This window comes from Carlito syrichta, unplaced genomic scaffold, assembly GCF_000164805.1.
Source record: "Carlito syrichta isolate Samal-C Ts95f unplaced genomic scaffold, Tarsius_syrichta-2.0.1 Scaffold315469, whole genome shotgun sequence".
NCBI classification, from domain to species: domain Eukaryota; kingdom Metazoa; phylum Chordata; class Mammalia; order Primates; family Tarsiidae; genus Carlito; species Carlito syrichta.
Genome location: NW_007259565.1, coordinates 391,953 through 407,122, shown reverse-complemented (window position 1 = coordinate 407,122; position 15,170 = coordinate 391,953). Strand labels below are relative to the sequence as shown.

Sequence of the window (15,170 nt, the reverse complement as noted above, 5' to 3'; positions counted from 1 at the left end):
CGAGGCTGCGGTGGCCGGGAGCGGCCACTGCACTCCAGTCTGGGCGACAGAGTGAGACTCCAACTCAAAAAGAAAAAATGTCATAGGTTATATGTAGTACTTTATGTAGTATATGAATATGTTATGAACATTATAAAGCATTAAAAAGTAGATGTGTTTGCAGGATGAGATAAAGATGAAATAATATTTAAAATAATTAGCTAATCATGGTCTCTTCATATAACCTTTAAGTATTGTTTCCAGACAAAATGTGCACTTGGAACAAGGTTCAGCCTTAGCCATAGTGAATATAAACATGCATTTCTTTCCTTTTTTTAAAGAATAATGATGTGGGGTACAATTCACGTTAGGTATGCAAACATTGATTATGCAGGTACCCTTGTTGATGAGGTATGCCCCTCCCTCCCCTAGCAGTTTCCTTCAACTGCCAATCCCATACCTTCTCCCCCGACAATTTCCCACTACTGCCAATCCCTTTCTTGTAATATTATAAATGGTTAAGGTCTCCTTATGAGTGAGAACATATATACTCTGTTCTTTGTTTCTGTGATAGATCACTGAGTATGATCAACTCTAAATCCATCCAAGTTACCGCAAAGTCCGTTTGTTTGTCCTTCTTTATGGCTGCATAATATTCTGTTGTATATATGTACCACATTTTTTTAATCCAGTCCAGCTTTGATGGGCAGCATGGTTGGTTCCATGTTTTTGCTATTGTGAATAGAGCTGCAACAAACAAACGTGTGCAGGTATCTTTTTTGTAGAATGATTTGAGTTCCTCTGGGTATATTCCCAATAGGGGAAGTGCTGGATCATATGGAAGGTCAGTTTCTAGTTCTTTCAGAAATCGCCACACTGTCTTCCAAAAAGGTTGCACTAGTTTGCATTCCCACCAGCAGTGTAGAAGCGCTCCTTTTTCTCCCCATCCTCGCCAGCATCTGTTGTTGGTTGTTTTATTAATGATGGTCATTCTTACTGAGGTTAGGTGGTATTTCAATGTGGTTTTGATTTGTATTTCTCTGATGATGAGTGAGACTGAGCACTTTTTCATGTCTGTTGGCTGCCTGTAAATCTTTTTTCAGAAGTGTCTATTCATGTCTTTTGCCCACTTTTTAGTGGGGCTTTTTTTTCCTTTTGGCGCATTTGAATTTCTTATAGATCCTAGATGGTAGGCCTTTCTAATAGTCCTCTTGATCATTTTGTATTTTGTCAGAACTCGTATCAGTTCTTGCCTTTTTATGTGGGTGATGACACACTTGTAGCCAGAAGCATGAGAAAGAATCAGCTCTCACATTTTTGTGGTTTCCTTGTGTTTATATTGTTAGTACTAACATCAATCTACAGGTTCTTGGTAGGAATCTTTTAAAGATACTCGTGCATTTTGTGCATGCTAACCTAATTGGAGCTATGTAATAAGTCTGTAAAGCCAATGGTCATGCGTCCCAGAGGCTGGAAGTGAACACAGTGTGAGTGCCCACAGCAGCCTCTCAGGTCACAGAACCTCCCCACTTTCCCTGGGCCACTTCAGAATCCACAACAGTCTGTGTGTGAGCCCCAGTGTGCACTCATATCTTAAATAGCAGTAAGTCTGATAACTGTTTTGAGGAAAAAATGAGCACAAATAATGTTGGGGTACAGGAATAAAATCAAATATCTTCTGCCCACACACCTATAGATTATCTTGCACACCTCTTGTTTTATGTGCTCCAGATTGGAAACCTTTAAAATAGTCCATATCTCTTAGATAAGGTAGCATAAGGAAGGAAAAAAGAAAAAAAATTAAATAGAAATAGTCAATATCTTCTCCAAAAGAAGGAGTCTCCCTAAGGAAATGCAGGCAGCACCACTGAAAGCCCAAACATTCTGAAAAGGAGAAGAAATTTGTCATTGCAAGTACCTTTCTCGCTTCATCTGAAGAAACTATTCATTGAATAACTTAAATTCATTGTTAGCAAGATTTTACAAGGTTTTTTCTTCACTTGCCAGTTTTCACAGTTTGAAATAATCATGACAAGTATTGGATAATGAGGCAGCTTCTAATGAGGCGAACCTGCAGTGTGCTAAAATACTACGCACAGGGACCTTCCTGGGCATTCTGAGCCCTCATTAAAAGCTATTCTTACTGATGTAACAAGAACAGAGAAAAAAACATGGTAGCTAAGTGGTGAATTTCCTCTCCCTCTCCTAAGCAGCAGCGTCCCTGGAAGGTCAAAGTCCATACTCCTCCCTAGTCCCACCTCCAGCAAGCTGGTCCTAAAACCATAGCCTTGATGGTCACACACCCATGCCATCTTCTCTACTTAATCTGGCAGGATTTTTTGGTTTTGGTAGCCCTAAAGCTAAATACCTAAGGTGACATTCATTTTGACATTTCACATAGAAACACCCATGATCCTCAGCCTGAGCTGAAGCTCTGTGCTGCTCAGCAATCCTTCCTGGTTTCCTGCCCAACAGTCCCTATTCTCACGGGAAGCTAATCTAAATCTCCACTCTCCTCACACCTCTATCCACCCACTCCTGGCAGACAGCACAGCCACCTGCCTACTAAAGTAATAGCATGTACATTTCTGCAACAGAGAGGCGAGTTCTTCATCCTGTGATCGGATCCCGTCCCATCCTGCCTCCCAGAGGTCCTCCTATGATGATCTCACTCTGTCTCAGATCTTGAGCAGTCTCCTCTCTAATGATTTCTTCCCATCGGCCTTTCAACTCCGCCTGTTTCAGTCAGTTCATGTTGTTATAACCAAGTACCACAGACAGGGTGGCTTCAACACCATACATTTACCTCTCACAGTTCTAGAGGCTGGAAGTCTGAGATCATGGTGCCATCTGGTGAGGCCTCTCTTCTGTTTTACAGGCTGGCAATTTCTTGTTGTATCCTCACATGGTAAAACAGAACAAGGAAACTCTTTGGGGTCTCTTTTATAAGGTCACTAATCCCATTCATGAGGGCTTCACACTCATTATCTAATTACCTCCCAGAGGTCTCTCATCCTAATACCATCACCTTGGAAGTTAGGATTTCAACATAAGAATTTTGAGGGGACATGGACGTTCAGTCCATTGCACTGCCCCATCTTGGGGGAGAAGGGAGAATCAGGGAGACATTTTTTATGGTGTCACTGGTTCCTCTCCAGATATTGTCATGTCTCTTTCTTTTTATAATCAGTTATAGTGAAAGGGTTGTCTTTGTCTATGCCCTGTCTTCACTTCCTCATCTCCTGTTCACTCCTCAAACAACCCCAATCAAGCTTCACCCCATTCCACTGTTCTTGCCATTGAAAACAATGTCTTCTTTGTCTTAAAGCCAACAAATACTTTCCAGTTCTTAGATTAGTCAACATCTTCTAAGTGTTAAGCATTGTTTATTTCCCCTTTCTCTTCCTTTAGCTTTAGTAACACCTCACTAGTTTTCCTCTTACTTTCTGTAAATGTTTTCTTAGATTCCTTTATGGACTCCTTTTCCTGCCTGACCTTTATGTATTGCAGTTCTGAAGATTTATCTTCTGAATTTCTGTTTTATTCACCATAAAGTGTGGTATTAGTCTGTTTTGCATTGCTATAAAGAAATATCTGAGACTTGGTAATTTATAAAGAAGAGAGGTTTATTTTGTCTCATGGTTCTACATGCTCCACAAGAAGCATACTGCTGGTATCTGCTTCTGCTGAGGACTTAGAAAACTTCTAATCATTGTGGAAGGTGAAGAGGGAGCAGGTATGTCACATGGTGAGACAGAACAGCAAGAGAGAGAAGGGATGTGCCAAGCTCTTTTAAACAACCGGCATGATGAACTAATAGAGTGAGAACTCACTTATTACCAAGAGGGCTACACCAAGCCATTCATGAGGAATCTGCCCCCATGATCCAGTCACCTCCCATTAGGCTCCATCTCCAACATTGGGGCACATTTTAAAAAAAATTTTATTGTAGAGTCGAAGGCTTGCCAAGTTGCCCAGGCTGGTCTCGAACCCCTGGACTCAGGCCATCCTCTTGCCTCTGCCTCCCAAAGTGCCGAGATTATAGTGTGAGCCATCACACCTGGCTAGAGTCACATTTCAACGTGAGATTTGAAGAGAAAAACAATCCAAACTGTATCAAGTGTACAGCATAGTACTCTCAATATCTGGTACTCAACAAGTAATAGGTACTCAATAAGTATATTCTCAAGGCTTCAACTACCATATCCATTCTGACAATACTTATATGTCCATTGGGACATATAAATATGGCCCAAACCAGTCTCTAAACTACTTGCTGGCATCTCAGACTCAATATCCAAAATCAGACCCACCACTTCTCTTGACCAAAGATAATCTTTATTCCTGTTCCCTATGTCTGAAAATCGCCACTCACCACATACTCCCAATTCTAATTCTTAAGTCAAATAGCTCTTGTATGTGTTTTCTTGTATCTATCTCCACCGCCAATTCCGTCCTGCAGGCCACCACCATCTTTTGCCTGGCTTATTGTAACTAACAAATTGCTCTTTTAGCTCTCAGTGTTGTCTGCTCCTATGTATTCCTCATGAACAAGCCAAACTGAATTTTTCAAAAATCGAATCTGAGCATATCATTCCCCTTTTAAAATCCTTCAAAGTCTTCCCAGTGACCTCAGAATAAAGTACAATCCTTTATGTGGCCATCAAGACGCTTCCACACTTGATCCTTGCCTATCTTTTCAACATCATTTCTCACTATTCTTCCTCACAAACTGTATGGTCCAGCCTCACCGAAAAAATGTTTTCTGTATCCTGCCATGTATTGTACCTCACCAATTCCTACTTTCATTTCAGGTTTATTTATATTGTGATCATTTTTTTGAGCACCTACTATGTGCCAACTCATAGCTTAAATGTCATTTTAATTCCAAGGCTAGTTTAGGTGTCTCACTTGATTCCCAGTGATAACTATGTAACATGATCATCCTGGGATCTGGCTCATAGGATAGTAATGGTCTGAGGGGTCCCTGACTGAAGAGAGTGTCTTTCTTGTTCCCTTTTCTATTCTCAAAGTCTTGTACAAGACACATCAAAGAAATTCCATGTCTGGTGAACAAATGAATGAGAAAGGAAAGGAGAAAGAAAAAGAACTACATCTTTGACAAATTTTAGCAAAGTTCTCTGAGAAGTTTTTCAATAAGAACGTAGGAGTCTATATTCTTCTTGAATATCTATCTGTTTGGGACTATTTGCTATAAATTTGCTGAAAGAAGTTTCTAGTCAATGGCTTTATAGTGTAGACTGATGAAAATGAATTGTTATCTCAAAAAGGATTCAGTTCTTGTTCCTGGAGGTCTGAGCATTCTTAAGAATCTAAGGACAATGATTTAGCAAAACATAACTATGGCACTCTTTGAATCCTTTCTCTGTATCATTATCAGGTTAAAATTCACAAGCTCATGTTTCTACAGATAGATGTGGTTCATTACACCTGACGTACAAAACCAAGTGTGCCCTGAGTAGGTCATACATCAGAGCTGGGGACAGTTGAATAGCTAGCATATCAAGTGGAATAATAAAGTGAGTGATGTTAATATTCAGCATCTTGGATGAGTATTCTTCATTATTGTAATGTTAGTCAAAATGTCCTTAAATGTAAAGAGGCTCAATCTTGAAAGTTTTTGTCTCAGTTCTTGAAATCCTTAACTGGTTAAGTCAGGAGGGTCCTTAATGTTCCCTAAAGAGTACTTTGAAGACCATTTTCATTGGAATCATCTGAAGAGGCAATCAAAATTTCAGATTTCCCAATCTGTTACAGAGCTATGGAATCAGTATTGCTATTTGCAGATCTCTGAAATTCACAATTTTATAAGAACTCCAGGTCATTTCTAGACATACTAAAGTTGGGGATCATTCATGGAATCCAACTTCGTCATTTCCCAGAAATGTGAAATTATTTGTCTGGGTATTTTGAGATGCAATTTCAGCTACCTTGGCCCAGGGGGTATTGAATTATTGTGCTTTGATTTACCAGAAAATTTAACAATCAGAATGGCAAATTTTGGTGATTAGCAAGAGGGGGTTCTTTGTGAGGGAGCAGATCATGGGGAGCAGGGTGAGTGAAATCCGTCTGTCAAGCTGGCCATAACTCGCAGTGTGTCTCAGGCCTTCCACTTGTAATAATTATACTCACCGACCTTTGAGTGCATACCAGGTGTTAAACAGTGTGCCACCTGCCTTGCCTGCATTACCTGTGTCAGAGCTAAAGGAAAACCTGCCCTTCACCCTCTGGAGGCTTGCTGAAAATCACCGACAAGAGCCACATTAATAAGAGGAAAGGCACACACATTTATTTGATCATAGTTTTACGTGGCATGGGAGCCTTAAGAACAAAGACCCAAAAATACAGGGGAAATGGTCTATGTGTATGCTTACGTTTATTTATTTTTTGATTTGAAGTCTCACTCTGTCACCCAGGCTAGAGTGCAGTGGCATGCTCATGGCCACCATAGCCTCGACCTGCTGGGCTCAGGTTATCCTTCCACCTCAGCCTTCCAAGTAGCTGGAACTACAGGCACGTGCTACCACACCCGGCTAATTTTTTTATTTATTGTAGAGATGAGGTCTCACCAAGTTGCCCAGGCTAGTCTCAAACCTTTGGGCTCAGGCAATCCTCTCACCTCAGCCTCGCAAAATGCTGGGATTATAAATGTGAGCCATGTGCCAGGCTTTGCTTAGTCATGTAGAAATATGATTGGACAAAAGGAGGTGATCTGATGTGAATAGACTGAGTGGGGAAGCCTAGATTGCTCTTAGTCTCTCTGTGTAGTGTCCCTTCCTTCTGGGTGTGGGCAGGACCCTCTCTGGAATGGGGGTCTTATGACCTGTAGTCAAACCGGTAGATCAGATCATTTCTTTATGGTCAGTTTTTACACAGAAAGGTAAGGGGGAAAGTGAGAGTACCATTTTTTGGTCTTATGGCTGGCTTTGGAGAAAAGGGATTCTGGTTTTTATGACTCACCTTGGGGAAGAGAGTTTCTAGTTTCTATGGCTAGACTCGGGAGAAAATGGGACAGAGAGATATGAGAAGGTCAGAGGAAAAACTTTGTTTCTGAGGCCTTCATTTTGGGATATCGTTTTCTGAGTCTCAACACCAGTCTAAATTCTCAAATCAACCCGTATGTATTAATTACATATCCCCATGACAGAGATGAGAAAACCGTGGTTGATGAAGGTTAAGTAACTTGCCTGCAGCCAGACCAGGACTCTTATCCTGGGAGGCTGATTCCAGAACTCTATTGCTGGGTTAATATAGTGAAAGCAAAGTAAGATTGTCAGGAAGGATGGTAGCCAGCCTCATTCTAAAAATTAGTTCTAAAAATTATATGATTCCACAGATCTCAGTCTGTTCTGGTAAGAAATACAGGATCCCAGAGGATTTACCAGGCAAGACTAAAGGATTCACTGGTCAATTGCAGTCTTAACCTTACACCGTCAATTCTCAAATGCTCTGATGTTTGACCTTCTCCTCGACTGCATGGATATAGACAAATCACCTTGTATTTAAAGACCTAAATCTCCTCATTTGTAAAATTGAAGGGATCATACTGAAAAGCTATTAGGTTTCCTTCTGGCTCTGCCATCCCTTGTTTTCTGAATAAGATCTTTGGTTTTGTCAACTACAGTTACTGTTTATGACTCTAGGTGAGAGATGAGAGACATATCCAGAAGGACTTTCATAAATGTGCTGATGAATACATGACACTGATATTTTACTTTAGCTCCTCAATAAACTGAAAAAATCGGCTGAGAAGTTGGAAAAAGAAGAAGAACACTACTACCAAAAAAACATGGCGGGCTGTTCTACCAGACTAAAATGGGAAAACACACTAGAAAACTGCTACCAAGTAAGTTACGCATTCACATTTTTTCTTCTTCTGTGGAGCTTTGTGGGAGTTTATAAATGGAGCCTGAAAATCTACAGTTACAAGACCTGCTGTCTGTCTTAACTATGACTTTCACTCACATTGTAACTCCAGATAAACCACATTTCTTCTCATTGTTTCAATTTCTCCATAGATACAATTACCAATGAAAATTTATTGAATGCCATTGGCCAGAGTTTTTGCTACTAATTCTCAGTGGACACAGTAGCACTCCGCTAACTTCAAAAAGTTCTGTCACAGTAAAGTGTAAATTATAGCTTGGGTCTTAGGTGCTAAAAAATGAGTTTTAGGCATGAGAGTTGATTCTTACAGTGATGACTTATGATGTCGGTCATTGTGCTCAGCACTGGAGGAATATAGTAATGAGTAAAATACATCTCAGTACTCCTGATATGCACACCTTAGTAACAAAAATAGACACAAGAATAAGGAATGGTGGCAAATCATCTGATTAAAATAGACAAAAGGTGTGAACAAGCACATCATGGAAGGGGAAATCAAAATCACCAATAAATATATGAAAAGAGGCTCAACCATTTGGTAAAAATTAGTAAGTGACAATATCAAGTGTTCACAAGGATGTTAGGAGACAAGAATACTTGTACCCTGTAGTGGGAATAATTTAATGGTATCTAATAAAACTGAAATGTGCATAAACCCACAACAGAGCAGTTCCTCTTTTAGGCCTATATCCCCCCAAAATCCGTACTCCAAGAATATTTATTATGGAATTGTTTATTATTGCATGGTGAGAAAAATCATACACAATCTTCATATCCATCAAGAGAAGAATGACTCTTAAATGTTCTCTAACTTGGAAAGTGGACTAATAGCCAGCAATTACAAGTTAATTAAAACTCTATGTAGGCCAGGCATTTTGACTCAAGTCTGTAATCCCAACACTTTGAGAGGTCAAGGTGAGAGGATAGCCTGAGCCCATGGGTTCGAGAACAGCCTGGATAACTTGGTGAGACCTCATCTCTACAATAGGTAGCACACACCTGTAGCAGATAGAATTGAAAAAAAAGAAGTAAGCGAATGGCTAACAGGTGACAATTGCTTGTTGATTGATGTGCTCTTTTTCAGGATGTGCTAAGTACTTTCAAGTGTATCATATTTTGTGTTTATCACAACAACATTGTGAGGAAGGTGATCATTTTAGTCCCAATTTATAGTTGAGGAAATTGAGGCTGGAGAGATGAAGTAACTTGCCCGAGATGGTTTTGGGATTCAGCCTAGGTCTCTGCACTATACTCCTGTCTCAGTCAGAACTGGGAGAGGGGAGGCTAACCAGCAAGCAGAACCAGAGGGTTCTATTAAGTCTCTTGCAGCTCAACCACTTTCAGAGTGGGGTAGATGATGAGTTAGAGAAGAAAGGGGAGAGGAGAAACTTGGGGCCGAGCACGGTGGCTCATGCCTGTAATCTCAGCACTTTGGGAGGCAGAGGCTAGAGGATCCCTTAGGCCAGGAGCTCAAAACCAGCCTGGGCCACATTGCGAGAGCTCATCTCTACAAAACAATAAAAAAGTGAAGAAAACTTGGATCAAAGAGAGGAAGAAATGAGAAGAAACTCGAGTTTACACCTTGGAACATAGGCTCCTGGCACACCTGTTACTTCAACTGAATAGGTTTTAGATGGAAGTGAGGAGAAAAGTCCAGGGATGGCTCTGATGTTGTCTCGCCTCCTAGCACTTTCCAATGATGCTATTGCCTTTCCACCAAGGCCGGTTTCCTTGATGGTCCTGTTGGGAGATGAGAGTGACATTCTGCTCTCACTCCATCTTCCAGGCCCTCCTCAAGGGCTATGAGAAAAATATTTAGTGTCAGTGTCTCCATCCTCCTCACCTATATCACAGCAATGGGAGATAATGGTTTTTAGCTAGTATAGCTGATGACTATCTGGCCTTCAATGTATATTAGGTGTGGCTATTACTATCCTCACAATCAGAGGCTCTTACTAGGTTTCTCCTTTCTTTACCTCAGTTACCTTTTCTCCTGCTAAGGTCCTTCTGTATATTCCCCTTCTAGCAACCCCCCCCCTCCAGCAACCCCTCCCCTTCCAGCAGTCCTAATTTTTATATTAAAGCATCATAAAAAGTATCTTCTCTCCTTACAGAGTCTTCCTGATGGTAATAAGATAGGCATCCATTTACATCTTAAGATTTCCTTTCAACTTGACCTTTAAAAATATTTAAGACCGATCGGGCTCGGTGGCTCAGCCTGTAATCCCAACACTTTGGGAGGCTGAGACGAATGGATTGCTTGAGCCCGTGGGTTCGAGACCAGGCCGGGCAACTTGGCGAGACCTCGTCTCTACAATAAAATAAAAAATAGCCAGGCGTGGTAACGTGAGTTGGTAGTTCCGGCTACTTGGAAGGCTGAGGCGGAAGGGTCCTGGAACCCAGTTCGATGCTGGAGTGACTGTGGGCATGCATGCCACTGCACTCCAGCCTGGGCAAAGAAGTGAGACTCCAACTCAAAAAAAAAAAAAGACCTAGGTTCTTAATTCTTGTTTTTATTTTCAAATTAGAATCTAAGCCTCATGGAGTATCTACTCAAAGGCACATCTCCTTGAGGAAGAGTACTTCCTTTCATCCCTCTGGCATCCTGGATTTTTGCTACCACTGTGCTGGAGGCCACTAGTGTTTCTGTCACCTGGGGGCCAGCCTAAGCCCGTTAGACCCAACTTGAGACAGCCTCTGTCAACTTATCCTTACTTCTCCTTAATCCAGTAATGAGGTCCTTATTTGATACTGCCGTGGTTTGTATAAACTCAGTCTATACCATTGGCCCACATATTATCTATGCATTGTATACCTTTTGTATGTTTGCAAACTAAGAGTAAAATGTCAGATTCATAGACATATAACAAAAGTTGACTGAATTGACTTAAAGAGGAATATTGTTATAAGTGTGAGAGGTGAAAGTGGAACAAATTAAGATATTTCAGTTTCATTTTTTTTCTCCACTCTCATCCCTCTTCTAGAAAAATTGAATGTAAAATTTTATTTTAAGATCCTATGAAGTGTCCTCTTACTCATTCTTACTCTGCAGGTTGGATTTACAAATTCTTTCAGAGAACACTCATTGAACTATGTTCAAGGCAGTATGCTAGATATTGTTAGAAATATTATAATGTCTTAAACGCAGCTATTAAACAATGAAACCAATTCCACAAACCACATGTCAAGATTAGTCTTATGACTTCATGCTATATTCTAGCTAAATCCTACCTTCCAAGAAGAAACAATTCAGATGATAGAAATAATCTACAATATGTTTTTTTGACATAATAGCTACACTGCCAAGAACTACAAAGAATTAAGTGCTTGGTACTGATAGTACCAATCAGGGAATTATTTTAAAAAGCCATTTGCAATAAGTTTCAAGAACCTTAAAAATGACCCCTTTCTCAACCAGTGTTTCTCATCTAAATCACAGAACACAGAAAAGGATTTCAGTGACTGTTTTCTCAGTTCTCTTAAGAATGGAATGTGACTAGTACCACTCTAGATGCAGACAACTTTTTACATATGCTGGGTACTTTAGGACTTTAGGGCTTAATTTTCTCCTAGGACTCTTGTTGAAAAAGGTAATTTTCCTTTCTATAAATCTATGGTGAGGAAGTAGCTATGAAACGAGACACAGCTTTCTGTTAAAAATACATTAAAAGGGAGGAAACAACTCAAATGACCAACATTAAAGCGATGACTAAGTGAATCACTACACACCTACACAATGGACCATTATGAAATAATTAAAATTATATTGTCAGAGACTAATAGCATGGGAAACTTCATGTTTAAGTGAAAAAAACAGGATTTCAAATGTGAATAATTTGATAGATAACTAAAAGATAAAATCAGACATACATACTGATTATAAATACATCAAAATGTTCATAGCAGTCATCTCTGGGTGGAAGAATTATGAATAATTTCTCTTTTTTTTTGAGTCAGGAGTCTCCCTCTCTCACCCAGGTTGGGGAATACAGTGGTACGCTCACAGCCACTGTAGTCTTGACCTACTGGGCTCAGGTGAGCCTTCCACCTCAGCCTTCCACATAGCCTCAGCCTTCCACGTAGCAAGAACTACCAGCCTGTGCCACCAATCCTGGCTAATTGTATTTATTTATTGTAGAGACGAGGTCTCACCAAGTTGCCCAGGCTGGTCTTGAATCCCTGGGCTCAGACAGTCCTCTGCCTCTGCCTCCCAAAATGCTCAGATTACAGGCATGAGCCACTGCTTCCAGCTATGAATGATTTTTAAATGTATTTCCTTATAGCCTTTTGCAGCCCTGGGACAATGCCTCAAAGCACTTGGGTTGCTTGTTAAAATTCAGATTCCTGAGCATCTCCCCAGACCTGGTGAATCAGACCTCTGAATGATTATAAGAAGGGGTCTGCATATTTCTAGGCATTCTAAAGTTTGAAAGTCTCTGCTCCAGAAAGAGCATATTTCTTTTATCAGTTTTATGATAGCAATTTAAATGAAAACAAAGTCCATCCAAACTCCTCCCGAAAACCTGAAGACCAGGATAGCAGGAAATGAAGAGAACAAATGACGAATATGAAATATCTTGATGCCTGTGTCCCAGCAGGTTCTGACTCTGTGGCTTCTTGATAACTCTCGGATCACACTTTCTTCTGATGTGCTATTGTGGAAGCTAAGGGGGACAGTCTGAGGTCCTCCAGTGTATCTTGCTTTTCTATTGCCTATTTTAAACAAAAAGAACAAGATAATAGAAAGCAACAGTTCATTAAATGAGATGTGGATTTCTCCTTTGCACAGTGGAATTTATTTCCTCCTCTTTTCATGAGCAAACATAGATCATTTTAATGATTTCCCTGACATGTAATTAAAATCTGTTAAACATTACCATCTCCATCAAGGGACACTGGTTATTCTAGTCTCAGATTGATGCTAGTATTTCAGCATTTGCAAAGTAAAGAAATAGCTGCCCACTAGGGATGCAATGTGTTCTAAAACCTGATTTTTATTTTCTCCCTTGTCCTTTGCTCACGGGCTAACACAGAATAACTGATTTCTAGATCTTCTTCTATGGGGTAAGGGCTTTTTCTTTTTGAAGATTGTCCCATGTGAGGTCCAAACAACTGAGCAAAATTTGTTTTATGTATTTGTTATGCGGCATATCTGCCCTTTGAAGAAGCAACACATTGGACAGGCTGTTCTCTGGTATCTTTAATCCTTTTATCTGAGAAACAGAAGGGCAAATGGCCGCATTCAAATGGCTGGTGCCTGCACTTTTGTTGAAAGATTCAGAAGACCTCCAGCAGAAACAAAGGCCACTGACTCCCAGGGACTTACAAAAATTGTGCAGCTTCTGACACAACTAGTTATGTGGGGTGTGTGTGTGGGGAGAGGGGAGGGTAGAGCTCCAGGCTTCGAATCCAAATGTCAGGACAGGTGACACAGAATCTAAATTTGCACGTGATTGGCATAGAAGTTCACAGTTACTGCCTGAGCCTTTTACTACTATTACTTAAAAGTAGTGTTAAAATTTTTGCAGTTGCACCGGGTTGCACTGCCTGCCTGAGGTGTACGTGGTGCCCTGACACCCACGTGGTGACCTAGTATCCTATGGCGCCCTGGGTGGGGGGAGAGGGGGAGAGAGAGAGAGAGAGAGAGAGAGAGAGAGAGAGAGAGAGAGAGAGAGAGACTGATAGGGGGCCCAAGTGGGTGCCCCAAGTGGGTTGCCAGGCCCAAAAGGCCGCTGAGGCCAGGGCTTATATAGAGTTTAGATAGTACTAGAAGGCGTGCTGATTGGTTGGTAGTAGGGACTGAAAATACACTAATCTCATTGATCAGTAGTAAGGACTAAAAAGTGTCATGATACTGTAAAGGGCCCATGGGGAGAGGATTGAAAAAGGGTCAATTAGGAAAAGAAAGCGATAGAAGCAGAATGGGTGTGGCTTTTGCCCGAGCCTGTGACTGGCAGCTGTTTCTCCAGGTCAAATGAAGTCCTACCGGAGACTTGCCCTGTCTGCCTAACCGGCTTCTTGCTTACTCCGCTCTCAGAATGACTACGTAGCAACAAATAAAGTGTGGCATATACATACAGTAGAATATTATTCAGCCTAAAGAGGAAGAAATTCTGATACATGCTATGATATGGATGAACCTTGAAGAATCTATGCTAAGTGAAATAGCTAGACATAAAAGGACAAATATTATATGATTCCTCCTATTTGAGGTGCCCAGAGTAGTTAAATTTATAGAGACAGAAAGTAGAATGGTGGTTGCCAGGGACTGGGTGGGGACAAGAAGTAGATGGTCAGTTATTGTTTCATGGGTAGAGCCTTTCAAGTTTTGCAAGATAGAAAGTTTTGGAGATGGATTATGTTGATGATTCACAATAACGTGAATGTACTTAATGGCGATGAAATGTTTGCTTAAAAACAAAGTGGCACATTTTATGTTGTGTACATTTGACCACAATTTTAAAATATAGATGAATGTTTTAAAAATTTGATCACCTGTATACCATAGATGAAATAACACAAGACTCCGGGGGAATAGCAAAGTGGGTCCCCGCAGAATCTGGGAGAAGTCAATGTTCTTTGGGACTCTCTCCACCCACACTTCCCTCATGCTACCAAGGACTTTGAGATCCATTCATCCTTCTTCCTCCCTGTGGCAGTATTACCACCAATTTGCCCAAAGTCTTCTTCATGAAAGACTATTGCCGAGGGCTTTTTACTTTGTGGGATGAAGGAGTTGGGATTGTGGGTATGAGAGTAACCAACCTGGCCTTCTCTGTATGAAAGAATGAATGCCCAGGCCTTGTCCTTACAAAAACATGATGGGGAAAATTTTGTCTTGGACACTCACCGCCTCTGTCAAAGTCCAGAGTCCTCTTGTCATATACCCAGCAGCCTCATGCTCTCCCCACATAGCCTACGAATCCCTGTGCCTAACTCCCACTTATTCCACCTGACCAAGTCTTCCACTCACCTAGTTGCCAAACTTCTCTGCCCTCCCTAAAACCCTCTAGCTAGCATCTCGAGTATCAAAAATCTAATTAATTTTTCTAAAATGTTAATAGCTAACGTGGCAAATAGAATTTCTTTCTCTTTCTTATTTACCCTTCCTGACTAAAAGTCATGAGTCTAATAATGTAACTGTTGTCATCCCAACAAAATTAGGAGGCTATGTTCCCACCTTCAGACAGTAGATTCTGACTCCCAGGCCTAATTTCAGGTCAGAAGTATGAGTTGATCAGATGTGGGGATTCTTCTCTTGTCAAAAAAGTCTCTTTAAACAG

General features: G+C 40.8%; 1 protein-coding gene across 1 annotated transcript in view; it reads left to right on the top strand.

Moving 5' to 3' along the window:
• The window catches only part of NOSTRIN (nitric oxide synthase trafficking), a 67,140-nt gene that overhangs the window by 38,374 nt on the left and 13,596 nt on the right, over positions 1-15,170 (top strand). Inside the window, exon 8 of the mRNA XM_008072847.2 lies at positions 7,721-7,846. Coding sequence (XP_008071038.2) covers positions 7,721-7,846 — 126 coding nt within the window. The remainder of the gene's footprint in view (positions 1-7,720; positions 7,847-15,170) is intronic.